The sequence below is a fragment of the Macaca mulatta genome, chromosome 9, assembly GCF_049350105.2.
Source record: "Macaca mulatta isolate MMU2019108-1 chromosome 9, T2T-MMU8v2.0, whole genome shotgun sequence".
Classification (NCBI taxonomy): Eukaryota; Metazoa; Chordata; class Mammalia; order Primates; family Cercopithecidae; genus Macaca; species Macaca mulatta.
In genome coordinates this window covers 20,849,149-20,864,535 of record NC_133414.1, presented here as the reverse complement: position 1 = coordinate 20,864,535, position 15,387 = coordinate 20,849,149, and the positions used below count along the sequence as shown (strand labels likewise).

At 34.4% G+C, this 15,387-nt stretch overlaps 1 protein-coding gene across 5 annotated transcripts in view; it reads right to left on the bottom strand.

The window, feature by feature from the left end:
* Positions 1-15,387, bottom strand: part of MALRD1 (MAM and LDL receptor class A domain containing 1) — a 732,448-nt gene that overhangs the window by 478,385 nt on the left and 238,676 nt on the right. For all 5 annotated transcript variants that reach the window (XM_028826041.2, XM_077945484.1, XM_077945481.1 and 2 more), the window contains exons 20-21: positions 12,419-12,595; positions 9,472-9,634 (exon numbers count right to left, since the gene is read on the bottom strand). In XM_028826041.2, coding sequence (XP_028681874.2) covers positions 9,472-9,634; positions 12,419-12,595 — 340 coding nt within the window. The remainder of the gene's footprint in view (positions 1-9,471; positions 9,635-12,418; positions 12,596-15,387) is intronic.

Below are 15,387 nucleotides of genomic sequence, written 5' to 3'. Positions count from 1 at the left end.
GTGTAAAATGTCCTTCTAGGCACAATAAAATATAAGCCATAAAGAATAAGATTGGAAGACATAACTATATAAAAAGTAAGAATTTTAAAACATGAAAATATGATAAACAGTAAAACAAAGGCCAACAAAAAATGGAAAAAATCTTTACAACATACATAACAGATAAACACATCAATACTTTAAAAAGTCTTACGAATCAATGATGAAAAAACAAACACTGCACACTTCAAACCAAGCCAAGGGCACAAACAGGAAAAAAACACACACACATGCAAAATATACTTGGGCAAGGCATAAAAAATGGTGAGCTTCATTAGTACCAAAGGCATAAAAATATATATATATGATTGGATACTATTTTAACTTGTCAAATTAGAAAATATGAAAAAATACTTATATATTCAGCATTAGCAAGCATACAGAAAAACAGGCATCTCAAACTGCTTGCAAAAGTGGTACATTTTTGAGGAGTAATTTAGACTTACCAAATGTCTAAATTACGAGTAATAATTAACAGAAAATTCTACTGTGTATGGTTTCATTTTCCTTTCAGTACATGATGTGAGATGTGTCAAAGCTATACATTGTTCAATGAAGATTGATTAAAATTGTTTATCACCAAAAGCAACTAATAACAGCGATGACTTGGCCTAGCGAATTTTGGCACCTTCACTTAATGGGATACTCTTGGCCCATAAAATATTAATAAACAGTTGATTACAGGTTGCAAACAAAATTAAAAGCATAGTCAAAAACAGTGTGGTCAATATAAATGCCTATTTATTAAAAATATATATGCATATATGCATAATGTTCATATCATGGTAGTAGGGTTATGGTTAATGTCATTGTCTTTCTTATCTATATATAAACACTTCTCTAAAATAAAAATGTATTTTTCTTTTCATGGTAAAAAAAAAAAAGAAAGAAATTTTGTAGCAATAAAAAAGCTAAGAAATTCTTAACAGTATATGGTCTTTACCCATAGTATTGTTTTAGTTAACTTGTATTATCCAACAAAATCCAAAGATAGAGAATGCCTTGGGTATCTTTAAAGACAGACATACAACCAAGAACATCGACCTGACAGGTCATTATCTAAGTGGACCACCCTTTCAGTAAGTAACACTTTCTACTGGGTTTTACACATCTACTTATATATATCTGGTTCCATGCCCAAAGTTTTCTGTTCTCACAGAGTAGGGGCTCAGGAAATACATGCCTAATGTTAAGGATAAATGGTATGCCTACTCGATACCATCTATGAATCTTTTAGGCAATAAAGATGTTTGATTTGAGTAATTAATGTATCTGCATAAATCATTATGTCAAAAGATCATACTAATGTCCTAAAAATAATTCATATTTCATATGGCATATTCATTTTTTCAAGTTCTTGTCTCATTATAGGGAATCGAGTCTAATTTGCATTTACTTAGTATAGGAAACATGTTTTTCCTACAATCTTTTGGGCAATTATAACAATTCTTTACAGGAGTTGGAATGCAAGTATAATTATTTCATTTTAACGTGGCTAATGGAAAAGCATATTTAAAGATTATACAATGAAAATGAATTTTTAATTTTTGAATGAAATTGTAACTGTGATATGAAAGTTATTTTATTATTAGTCAAAAATGTTGTGATCATTGGTAACATAATTTTATAGACCTTTTTACGACTATCTTCTTAAAAGTTTACCTTGTATAGTAAGTATGCTACCTAACCACTCTCTCTCTCTGTCATTTTAGATATGGTTTGTACATTTTCAGCACAAATTTTTCTTAAAGCCCATGTATTTCAAGCGACTGCATTTAATTTTTTTGTATTTAAACATTTAGGTTCAGGGGTACATGCATGGGTTTGTCATACAGGTAAAACTCACGTCACGGGGATTTGTTATACAGATTATTTCATCACCCAGGTAATAACGCTGGTACCCAAGTTATTTTTTCTGGTTCTCTTCCTCCTCCCACCCTCCACACTCAAATAGGTCACAGTGTCTGTTGTTCCCCTCTTTGTGTCTAAGAGTTCTTTTCATTTAGCTCCCACTGCATTATAGTTCGCTAAACATGATGGCCTTCAGTTCCATCCATATTTCCACAAAAGACATGATCTCGTTCTTTTCTAGTTAATTTTAAAAAATCATCCAGCAAAAATACTTTTGAATAAAATGCAAATTAAAGTGATTTAATTTACTTACGCACCAGAAATTACTGATATATATGAAAATGCAAATAACAGGTCCTTAACTCAAGGACAATCTAAAATAAGGGCATTGTTTTGTGTGTTTAGAGGGATAATTACGTTTTATATTCAGTCCTATGGCAATACTGCCAGAATACTACTGGACAACAAGCATCAAAACAGTTAAAAGAAAATAACTACATATTTGCACTTGTTGTCTTGGCAAAAAAAAAAAAAAAAGACTACAGTTAAATTTCAGCTGTTTGCACCACTTGCTTTTTATTGCAGTAAAACTGTTTCTAATGACTGGTATTTAACCATTATTTTAGATTTAAAAATCTTGATCTGTTAGAAATTATGCTGGGAGAATGTTATGCCTTCTAAACTGGCCTATAAAATATTGGCTTATCTTCTTATGAGAGAAGGCAATACTTCTGGTATTTACTGTCTAAGGGACTAAAGCTTTGAAAATTATTATTGTTACGAAAAAAATTGTAATATTTTTCTCTTTACTGACACTTTTATCCACATTCATATCCAGCACTAGATATAGAAGGATACACAGAGTTAATGTCACATGGACATAGTCTGCATTATTTGTATGGCTTTTAGTTTGTCATGATGTCAAGTCTGCACAAATGTATAATACAAATAGGAACGTAGGTGCATGAGCAGCAGTGGGGACCATAACTCATTTCCAACTGAAAGATAATGATCAGTGTTATTTTTTTTTAATGTGGGTACTTCTACTCTTCAAGATAGTGCATATTCAAACAAATAGTTTCTCAACCACCTGTAAGCCAAGTCCTAATATTTTAAGCAAATCCACAACATTTTAAAATATCCATCACCTCCAGATAATCATGAGATTGGTTAATCATGAGATTGGTATGTGTGTTTTTGTTTTGATCCAACAGAAGGACAAAGGTAATTTTGATTAGACAGAGAAGAAATCACTTATGCAAAAATGATTGAGAAAAAAACATCGTGTATTGTACAATAAATGAAGCAAGCCAAAGGGTGCCTTGAAAGGATATTTTTTAGAATGACTCAGGGTAGAGTTTTCCCTCAAAACTATTTTACAATTATAATAGTTCCCCTAGGACACACAAATTTGATTTTTTTTTTTTTTTTTTTTTTTTTTTTTGAGACAGAGTCTCGCTCTGTCACCCAGGCTGGAATGCAGTGGCACCATCTTAGCTTACTGCAAACCCTGCTTTCCGGGTTGTAGCTATTCTCCTGACTCAGCCTCCTGAGTAACTGGAATTACAGGCACGCACCACTACGTCTGAGTATAATTTTTTGCATTTTTAATAGAGATGGGGTTTCACCAAGTTGACCAGGCTGGTCTGGAACTCCTGACGTCAAGTGGTCCACCTGCCTCAGTCTCCCAAAGTGCTGGGATTACAGGTGTAAATCACTGCACCCAGCCCCAAAATTTTATTTTATGTTCTTTAATGGAAGGACCTTAGAGCAATTTTTCTTTCTTCTGAAACTTTTTTAAATTAGTTATTAGATTTAGAGAAAAATGAATCTTCTCTGATCAAAATTGGAATTAGGTGAGAAAGCCACCCTCTCTCTTTTAGCAATACCTTCCCCACTTCTTGCCTTGAAAGCCCCTAACAATGAGATTCTAGAATCATCCAGGAATTATACCAAAAATACAAATTCCCAACTCTATTTCATGATTTTTTTTTCTTTTTAGAGATAAAGTGTCATTCTGTCACCCAGGCTGGAGTGCAACGGCAATGATCGTAGTGTACTACAAAGCTCAATTTCCTGGGCTCAAGTGATCCAACCACTTTTCCCCATTCAAGGGGATTATAGGTGCAAGTGACTGCACCTGGCCTCATTCCCAGAGATTTTAATCCAAGATTTTACAATCTGCATTTAAAAATGTATAAGCAAATTTATATATAAATTTTCATTGGTCCTTAATCACCATTTTGAGAATTTCCGCCAAGGGTTCTATGAGCATAGTTAGAAACCAATGACCTAGAATACACGTAGATATTCTACTAGACATCATGTCACATGAATGAAGTGTGAGGAACTTTATTTTGCTTGAGGGGATAATTTTATAGTCCAAAAAAATCTTGATATTAAACATTATTTAACCAACAGATTGGCATTTAGTAAAATAAAATGTATTTGAGGACAAAGAACTTAAAGCTTTGCTCTCTAGCTTCCAGCAATAAAAATGAATAAATTGGATCAAAAAAGGCTTTTCTTATGAGATAAAAATGATCATAAAATTTACAGTGCTTGGCTATGAGCCAGTTTACATACTACAGAAACACTGCCTGGGCTAAGAGACTTGATTAAATAAACTAATTGTGTAGGTCAGAGTACAGGATTCTGAGATCATATAAAAATCACAAACTGAGAGGAACCATTACATGAGACCTGCAAATATACAACAATTTAAGCATATTTAAATGTGAACGATAAGGCTCAGATTCTAGATGGTCCAAGTATCTTGATTCAATGATAAACAAATAACAATTTTTTAAAAAATTTCTCAGTTGAGTAGGACTCATGATTTTGCCAACTGCCTTAGTAGTTGTTGGAGCACGAATGGGTACAAACTGATTTTATTTAACACTAGATTATAGTTCTTTTCTCAAAATACTAGGAAAAATACTTTTCTACTATTCTCCTTCCCTACATAATTTAAAGGAAATGGAAATCTTATTCAACCCCAATCACAAAAAAAAAACAAAAAAAAACCATAAATTGCAACTGATGATATTGAAATTGAATGATTTTTACTTTATCTTTCCATTGCATTATAGTTGAGAGCAGTATTTCCATATACCTTGATTATAACCCTAGAAAAATCACACCAGGTAACCTCAGTTGAGCCCTGCTGATCAGGACAAAGGGAGAATCCACCCCCCGAACTCTGTGCTGAAAATGCCTCCGTCTACAAGAAGAGATGCCTTTTTCTAATTCATGTAAAAATTAATAAATTCGCTGCATGGAATTGTGTTACTCTCCCACAAACATAAAAAATAAAGATGCAATCTTAACTTCATATCACAGAGTTCACTTCAGATATGCCAAGGATAGTCCATTAAATTGTGGATGCAAAAAAAAAAAAAGTAGAATATCAGGTAGTTGTGTCATTTCATGATAAAAATGTGCATTTTAAGACCTTGCCTAAGACTCAACTACACAATGAAAACTTCCCTACATATTCCTACCCTACTACGGCTTTTCTAGACTTTTTCATTGTTTCATTAAGTGCATAACGTGAGAAAATATTTTGAAATATATTATTGTGATTTTTTCCTCTTATACTTGCTTATAAATAATCCTTACTTTACTGAGCCAGAAGCAATCTTTTTCTCCAAGAGAGATGGGATCAGAGAAAGAGACAAGAAAGAATTGACAGAAAGCCTTTCAATTTTTAAAACTAATCTTGAGAACTATTTCCAAAACAACATCCTTAAAAACCTAGCTTTAAATTTCTACAGCAAGATGCCCGAGAGAGAAAAGCCATTTTAAAATTAGTAAAGTTTTCCTTCAAACACAAAAACCAAAATTTGGAAACCTGAGCTTAGAATCTTACTATAAGCTATAGAGTAGGCTATCTGATGCACAAGAACTATTTTTTAAGAAAAGAAAAAATATCAAGCCTTCCTTGGCTGAGGAACGAGCCCAGAGAGAAAAGAAGAAAAGGAGAGGGGATGTAAGGTTAGGTGCCGTTCCCTTCTCCACAATTTATTGTCATGTAGAGCACATATGTTAAATATTATCGGACTATTAAGCATTCCTATTTAAAATTTAATTTTGTATTCTGTAGCCTATAATTATAAAACACAAATATGTTGATGCTAATTAGAAACTAATTCATTCAACAAATAATTATTGAGACCTATTATGCACCAGACACCTGAAAATAATGCAACAAATTGGGAAATCAGAGTTCCCAGGATTCCTCAGGAAATTTTCAGTCTATTGAAAGTGGTAGGGTGAGAGGAAATACAAATTACTGCCTTATAATACTTTGACACATTGCTACTTCTACCTTTACCACTTACACGTGAAATTCTAGTCCACCTTTTCTTAATGTACTTACAGATTATTCATAAGATGTCATTTATTGATATAAGCCACAAAAACCTTCTGTAAGTGCCCTTTGCTTTTTTTGTGTGTGTGAGTCAGAAGCAGCCCAAGGAAAAAAAAATAAAGAAAAACATTTTTTAATAAAAAAATTAAAAATTAAAAAATATGGAATAAAAAAACGGAGCCATCCTAATAGAACAAAAGCAGTGACAAAAGAGAGCTTCAAAAGCAGGGAGAGGGGAAATCAGCCTAAAGAAAATAATTAGATGCTGAAGATGTTGTGAATCTCTTGGGTGTAAGGCCCACCTGCAGAAGGAGGTCCCAGACAGAGCAGCAGAGACACCACTGGTTTTCTTTGAAGCAGCAGCTACAGAGTTTGGGGGTTGTGAAGTTTTAACTGTGGAGAGGGATGTAAAGGGCATAAAGATTTTGAAAAGATTATTTATATAAGAGCATCTGCAATAACATTTCCCCGGATTTATCAGAATGAGAGGAGGAAGGAGGGGATCTCACAGGACTTGGGCACACAATAGAATTGTGGACTACAAAACGGGAAATATACTAGTTACCGAACCTCAGAAAAAGAGAAGATACCAAAATAAATGATAACAAGGAACAAAATGAGGTCACAAAATCCCTTCTTAAAATAATTATTACCATGTAAATGTGAGGAGCAAATGAACAAGGAAAAATGTAAAGAAAAGGTAAAGAAAATGACACGTGAAAAAGAAGCCAGAGAAGGATGAATACTTGTGCTGGGAAGGGCAGTGGAAGCTGGTAGAGGGAGGTAGGTATGATTAATGGGTACAAAAAACGGAAAGAATGAATAGGACCTATCTGATAGCACAACAGGGTTATTATTATCAGTAATAATGGTACACTTTAAAATAAAGAGAGTAACTGGACTGTTTGTAACTCAAAGGATAGATGCTTGAGGGTATGGGTACCCCATTCATGATGTGATTATTATACATTGCTTGCCTGTATCAAAATACCTTATGCAGTCCATAAATATATACACCTATCATGTACCCACAAAAATTAAAACTAGAGGTTTCAGTGAGCTGAGATTGAGCATTAGAGTGAGACTCCTCCAAAAAAAAAAATTAATAATGAAAACTAAAAAACAGAAGATGAGTACGTGAAAAATAGATACTTGAAAAAATCCATTAAATTACTTTGTATGTCACGTTGCTTAATTTTTTTAAATTCATAAATTCATCTGAGTCGGTAGCAATACATTCTTTCTCCCTGCTTGTTATACAGCAAGGAATATCCTTCTTCCAAGGTAAAATTAATACTTCCACCTACATGTTAGATTCTGCTCCCTATAAACAAGTCCTAATAAAAAACAGGCTGAACAACTATATAACTGCATATAGTCACGTGTCAATTAATGACGGGAATAAGTTCTGAGAAATGCATTGCTAGGCAATTTGTCTTCACCTCAACATCATACAGTATAGTTACACAAAACCACATAGTATAGTTTTTAAATTTATATATGTAATTTTTATATGAAAAATCAAATATCCCAGCAGCATTACTAAATATCAATCATTTTCCCTACTTGGTTCGGGAGAATGCAAATTGATATTGCAACTGATATTGAGGAAAAGCACATTAAGTTCAGAAAACATCTATGGAAAATAAAAGGTAAGGAAACTATTAATTTTCACATAAAATACAAACAAAAGAAGCAATCACCATGCAATATCTAGCTCAGAAATTTCAAAAGAGTCAGAATACTGCTAAGCTAAAAACGAAACAGAACTGTGTATTAATACACAGTCGGAATGATGGGAGGGAGAGAAATAGGATTTGGGGAAAGGAATAGAGGTTCCATTCCTCATAATAGGATGTCAATAGAGGAAGCCAAAATTTTTGAATCAAGAAATGACTATATATTCTTTTATAAATATGGACTAGCACCTATAACCAGTCCCTAATAAAAGTGAGAAAGTATAGAGGAATGATCTTGGACATAATAGGGTATCTCCAGGGAATTGGATTGACGTTACTGAAGGAATGTCAGCTGTTTGTCATTATAAGACTGTCAATTCTCTTTGACACTTTTAGACTAGACGCATGCAGTCACTGTGATAAAAATGTGTTACATGTGATACATAAAGATGACAGTGGTAAACAGAAAAAGTTGGTACGTAAAATACAAACATGCTTACAACACTAGAAAATATTCACGCATTTCACAAAAGTGAAAAAAGTTCAAAATGGACAAAAGCCTTAATAGTCAATACAATAAAGAAGAAATATACATTTGCTGTGTAGTTTGCTCTTCTTATCCCACCCCAGCCATGCTGGTCTTCTTGCATGGGCCTTTCCCTCTGGGTTCCATTCAGAGAGAAATGCTCCATCACTAACAAACCCTTTTCTTGTTTCCATTCTGCTGTGTAGCAGTTAACAGCATCTGCAACGCTTTCTATTTATTGACTTACTGCCTGTCTCCCTAATGAGAGCCAAAGACCATCTGTTTCAGTCACTCCTTTATTTCTAGTGCCTACAGCAGCATTCTCACACACTAGGTATTCTATTTCTTCTTTGAAGCAACTTTACAATATTGAGACAATATGAAAATAACTGGGAAATCCACTAGTTGAGAACAGATTAGTAAACTGTTGAAAGTCATTACAGTGAAATACAAATAATGATGAATATTTAATGGCATGACTTACTGAAAAGTAGAAAAATATTTTCATCTATGTTGAAAATCCGCACATTTACCTGTGTTCATACATGTATAACAAATACGCATCAGAGAAAAAGTAGAAAGAGAGAAAGGGGAAGGTGGGGAGGGGGGAAAGGAGGCTGAAGAAGAGGAAATGGGAGGCGGAGGTGGTGGAGGAGATGGAAAAGGGGAGAAGGAGAAAAGAGATTTGGGGAGGAAAGAAATTCATAGATCATTTATAAAACAACATATTAACAGGGCTTTTCAAAGAGTGATAATATTAAATTATTTTGTTCACTTATTCATGCTCTTCTCGGGTTTCTATGAGATTCACGAGAGCATTCGTTGCTTTTATAATTGATATTTTTTTTTCCATTTTATATGAAAGAAAACACACAGCCTTCTTTTCAACTTAACATTCACCTTTACAATCACATTGGCCTAGGATAAGGTGGTGGGGGCAGAAATTTGGGAGACACTTAATAAATATTTCCCAAGAGACATGTTCAAAGTACACGGTCACTTACTGTGTATGATCCACCGATGGCCTGTGGTTTTCTTCCCCATGATGAATGCTAATCCCGTTCCCAAGCCCCCATCTGAATGTGTTTGAATCTTGAAGTAAATGTACTGGGATAGGTTGATACCATTTACACAGGCTTCTTTTCTCAAAGCTGCAAACTTCCATAACTTGGACAGGGTAGAACAAAGAAAAGGTGAGCTAATAAGTGGCAATTTCAATCCGTACAATCTTAATCAGCACTTTCTTACTCTTGTTTTTAATTATAATGTAACTTTCAAACATTATTAAAATAACTAGGCAAGTGGTTTGTAAAATCACTGGAAGAGTTTCAAAGAAATCTAGGTTTTTTCTAGTCAAATATTTATGGGAATAAAATATAGAAAAAATACATATACTAATGATCCGGTTTCATGAGGTGGTGAGATTTTAATTAGCTTCTACAGCAGCAATTTAAGCAGTTCCATTAACCAATTTCATTCCTTGCCTGATCTCCAACTTCTGACAAGTCTGTTCTTTTCTCAGCCTCTGAAGGGGTTATCGCAAATTCCCAACTACAGTTTAAGCAACGAGATTTCCAATAACTTTCATATTGGACCTGTTTCCTAGAAAGTTTTATAGTTTCTTGTAATAATTTTATTTTAATATCACAGGAAATTACAGGTCCACTGATTTTTTTAAAAATGTACAGGTTATATGTAAAACTGTTATCTGAATTCTCTCTGAATGTGTTCATATGTCTAAAATCTTCCGCTGCTGAATAAAAAAGAAAGATTCAATTCAATGAAGTTCTTGTGTATACTATAGAAAACCTGGTGTGCACTCTAGCTTTTAAATGACATTAACAGGGCCAGCATACCACTATGACCATTTAGAAATTTGGGTATATGAGTTAATGTAAAATCTGAAAGGGAAACATTTATAAAAGTGCTTTTAATCATGACATTCAGGTGTATTAGTTAATCTCTGACATTAATTGTTTATCTTGTGAAGGGATTTAGGATCCAATATATCTCTGTTCTTCATATCATTTAAAAGATATAATTTGTAGGCTTTTAAAAGAACCGTTAGAAAATATAACGTGTCAAGCAAGATGAATAGGTTCTAGGGATCTGCTGTACAACATTGTAGTAGAGTCAACCATAATGTATTGTACCCTTAACATTTTGTTAAGAGGGCAGATCTCTTGTTATGTTTTTTTTGTTTGTTTTTTGTTTTGTTTTGTTTTGTTTTTTGAGACATGGTCTCACTCTGTCACCCAGGCCAGAGTGCAGTGGCACGATCTCGGCTCCCCCTCCTAGGCTCAAGCAATTCTCCTACCTGATCTTCTTAAGTAGCTAGGATTACAGGCACACACCACCACACCCAGCTAATTTGTGTATTCTTTTTGTAGAGATGGGGTTTTGCCATGTTGGCCAGGCTGGTCTCGAACTCCTGGGCTCAACTGATCTGCCCACCTTGGTCTCCCAAAGAGCTGTGATTACAGGCATGAGCCATTGCACCTGGCCGTGTTATGTGTTTTTATCACAATTTTCAAAATCAATTTGAAAACTTGCACAGTTTATAAGCAGATTTGTCATAATATTTTATCTTACAAAAGGATGGAAGAGACAAAATCTCAGTTTATCCATAAATAAAATGGTAATAATTCATTTATAGTTGTTCAAAATTATAAAAACTCTTTGATTCAAAATAACTTAATAGTAGGCATTCATTTAGACATTTAAAGGATTTATCAAAACTTTCCCTCTAATCATAAATGACATTACTAAAATGGCAAAGTTGAACTTACAGGAAATTCAGTATTCCCTAAAGATACTCATTATGTGTAATTTATTAGGTTTTGTATAAACTCTTACAAACACTACAACTTATATAAGATCATAAGGGGATTAGAATGCCTTCCCATGAGGAAGTCTGACCACCACCACACTTTCCATTGTATTATTTTCCATCTGTGGTGCATGACATAAATCCCTGGGTAGCTTGAGTTAATTACTGTCTCATCTTCTGCACAAAGTGAGTCGGCTTTGCTTTTATAATTTTTTGGTCTAGATTAGATAGTTAATTGGTGGTGTATTTGTACATTAAGGAACATTTTTTTTCTGGGTTGGAAGAATAAATATGAACCTCACTGGATTTCTTAAGTCCTAGAATTTCTTCACAAGGTTGCCATAAAATAAGGGTTTCACTACTCTCTCTGTGTTATCTGTCTGTTCTGAGCCCTTAATATTATCAAGACACTTGAGAAATATGATGGTAGAGTCAATTCGCAGGCTACTCCATGAAGAACAGGGAAGGGAAAGATATTACAAAGTGTTTACTCCTTCTGATCTTATGCTTTGCTCATTCAGACACAGATTGATCCTTCTCCTCTAAGACTGTATCTTTGCTTACAAATCCACTTTTAAATTGAATAGTTTGTCTTTGATCCATTTAGGAAAAGCCACTGAATTGGCAGGTAAAAACTAGGACACAGGGGACAAAGGTCCCATTTGCATTAAGATAGGTTTTCTCATTAATTCTGCATATTTTAATAGTACTAATGTTATATGTGCATTTTGGCAATGGCAAAATTTGAATGAATTAATCTGACAGTGCTATAAAGCTACCTCCCTAAACATTCCCTATTTTATAGTGTGAGGAGTACAGAACAAAGGGAATGGATGGAAAGAGCTACTAAATGCTACTCCCAGAGTCAAGTAAAGTTTGTGAAAATGAGTTTTCAATCCAAAACATTAATCTAAAGACACGTATCTCTTACTGGGCCTGATAGAAAATGCATTCTGATTCTTCCATTACAATTTTCTGTATGAATAACTGTTACATTTAGAAGTTGCACTAACTCATGTTGAAAATATCTAACTATGATACTAGGCTGTGCTATTTAGATATTACACTTGTATTTTCTTATCTATTTTGTAGCAATAAACAAATTTTAAGAATCCACCTACCACAGGATGCTTCATCTGATTTGTCAGGGCAGTCATATTTAAAATCACATTTCTGCATTTTTTCGATGCAGTGACCATCAGACCTGCAGACAAATTCATTGTCTGCGCAGTTGTGTGGAGGTAATGTTACAGGAACTGAGATTTCGGGTGGAGTTGGGAAGTCTGCTGGCAAATTACCTTGATAAGAAAAAATATACAGGCATCATTTAGCAGGTTTTCTACTTCTTTAAAGATTTTACACAATGAAGCTTTCTAAATATGCCTTACAATTAATATCATAGAGAACAGTGGGTAGTATTGATTACTCTGCTAAAATAAAATTGAGGTTCTTGATTTAGTAACAGTAAATAACTAAATAACTTTGATCATGAAAAATGATTAAGGTACAGATGGAACTTACTGAAAAGTTATTCAGAGCTCAACAAATACATGGGAGGCCCAAGGCCAGGGCTTAGAGAATCAGCAGGAACCAAGGGAGTTTCAGATTCTGGAATTAAGAACCAGAGTAAAGATCTAAATAACTTTCTAATCTACTAGGTAAATAACCTTTGTTCTTCCACTGCTACAATAAATCTAACGTCTCCTCATCTTTGTTTAACGTATTTTCACATATTCAAAATGCAAGGCTTCAGGAAAGAGTCAAACCAGAAATCCTCACCTAGAAGTTTTGTACAAGATTACAATTTCTGAAATTACTGAGGATGGAAGACATTTATAGATGTTGACTATTAGTTATTCAATAAACGTATATTGATAACATGTCTGTGCCATACACATGGTAGATGCAGGGAATCCAAGCTGTGGAGAAAAAGTTAAATATTAAATCTGAACTCAGTTGAACATGGACACAAAGAATGATTACCAAGTCTCAGAACGGGTTGTGTGAGCCCCTTGAGGCTTTCATCCAGCGTCGTTTCGAAGAAATCTCTATGTCAATCTATTCCTATGTGTTAGTTATTGAAAAACAACAGACAATAGCAAAAACAAGTCGACCTTTTTGTGTTCCTTAGGCCCCATCAGGAAGGACCCTTGTGACTGAAGCTCATGCCAAACAGCTCATTACAAAAAGAGCTAGGGTCCCAGACTGCGCCGAAGCTTCATGAGACCTCTCCTTGTCTGTGCATGGATGAGTGGCCAACTCTGGAGCCCAGGCTGTTGCTTCCCAGTTTGGTGGTGAATCCTCCATAGTCTGGTGAGTGTATATGTATGTATGTATATGTGTGTGTGTGTGTGTGTATATATATAATTTTGTTCACTTATTCATGCTCTTCTCTGGTTTCCATGAGATTCACAAGAGTATTCATTGACTTTTAATTGATATTTTTAATTGATACATATATTTTTCCTTTCTCCCCTTCCAATTACAATTTGCTTATTATATCATTTGCTTATTATATCTGCATTACCATTTATGTGGGATAAAGTTTGTTTACCCTTAAAGGTACTGTGTGTGTGCCTTTTCTTCTCCCCTCACACATTTCCTGCACAGAACACAAGTCAAATATGCCATCTCTGCCATTATATAGTTAACAGTCTAGTAGACAAGGCAGTCAGATATATCTTTCATTACAGGCATTTGGGATAAATTTATGGTAGAGATATAACTCCAGGGAAGCAAGAATGGCATCTTTCACCCCTGCATCCATAGTAAAATTCACAGACCATGGTACATGGTAGGTATGCTAACATGGACAATTGAATAGATGGATGGATGGATGGATGGATGGATGGATGGATGGATGGATGGATGGATGGACCAATGAAAACCAGAGTGAATGAATGAACAAAATAACAAATGGAAGATTTCACAGTATATTGAAAGCAAACAGAAGAAAACCATATATCAAATGGGAGTCAAATAAGATGCCTTGGCAAGCTGATGCTTAAACTGACTTTCAAAGGTTGATGAGCTCATCTTGCTAGGTGAAAAATAATACAAGGTTTTTATGGGCAATGAGAAAAAACTTGTGTGAATGCATGGAAATATATTAAACTGTTTTTTTATTTTAAATACTGTGAGAGTTTAATATGATAATATCTTGTGATATGATAAGCATGCATCTGATTGACTCATTAGATATGGAATGGGAGAGTAGACAGTTACCATAAAGAGCCAGGTGAAATCAACTTAGGAGTCCGAAATAAACACACAAAAATGTGGAGAAATAACAAGATATAAAATGTCTACTTCAAGATACACTTTTTGGCATCAGTGTGAAGCATGAATTGTAGGTTGCTCTAACATTGGGAAAAAAAATAGTTGTAATAGTTAACCTTTTCCTTTAATCCAGGCAACTAATAAACTAAAGCAGAGATGGTTTAAAGAAAAGAGCAAAAATCTGAGCAATATTAAACGTCCAGTATCTGGAGGGCTGGGGATTTACATGCAGTTGGGAATTCAGGGAAAATCCAGTAACTAGTACTTTATTTCTTAGTTCAAGTGTGGAGGCAATTAAGAACTAAGATTGAAGATAGAACAAAATATCAACTTTTTATTGATATAGCTAATCCTGAAGAAAATTGCCTATTTCTGTAGATAAATGGTCCTCTAAAATGCAAAACGCAGAAATAAGACCCAGAACTATGCCTTACAGGCTACCCTGGGTGAAACTATAGCAAGGAAGAGGTGACCAGATTTCATATTTCCTTAGCTAGTAAACACTAAAAAGAAAAGAGGAGGTGAGGGACCAGGCAGGCATACTCAGGTTCTTCTTGAAAACCCACCAATCCATTGTTGCTCTTCCTTCCTCTGGGAAGGAATGAATAAGAGGATGAAGAGAGACCAGGAATGTTAGGCTACCAGATAGAGCTCAGTGTACATGAGAGACTAAGACCAAGGAAATAGTATTCTGATCCCATAGGGGTGAGTTTGAAATGATTAATGGATTGTTAAGCAAATCAACATTCTATTCCCCAGATCAGATATATAAAATACAGAAGAGAAGGAGTCAGTTTTTAGGAATAAGAAA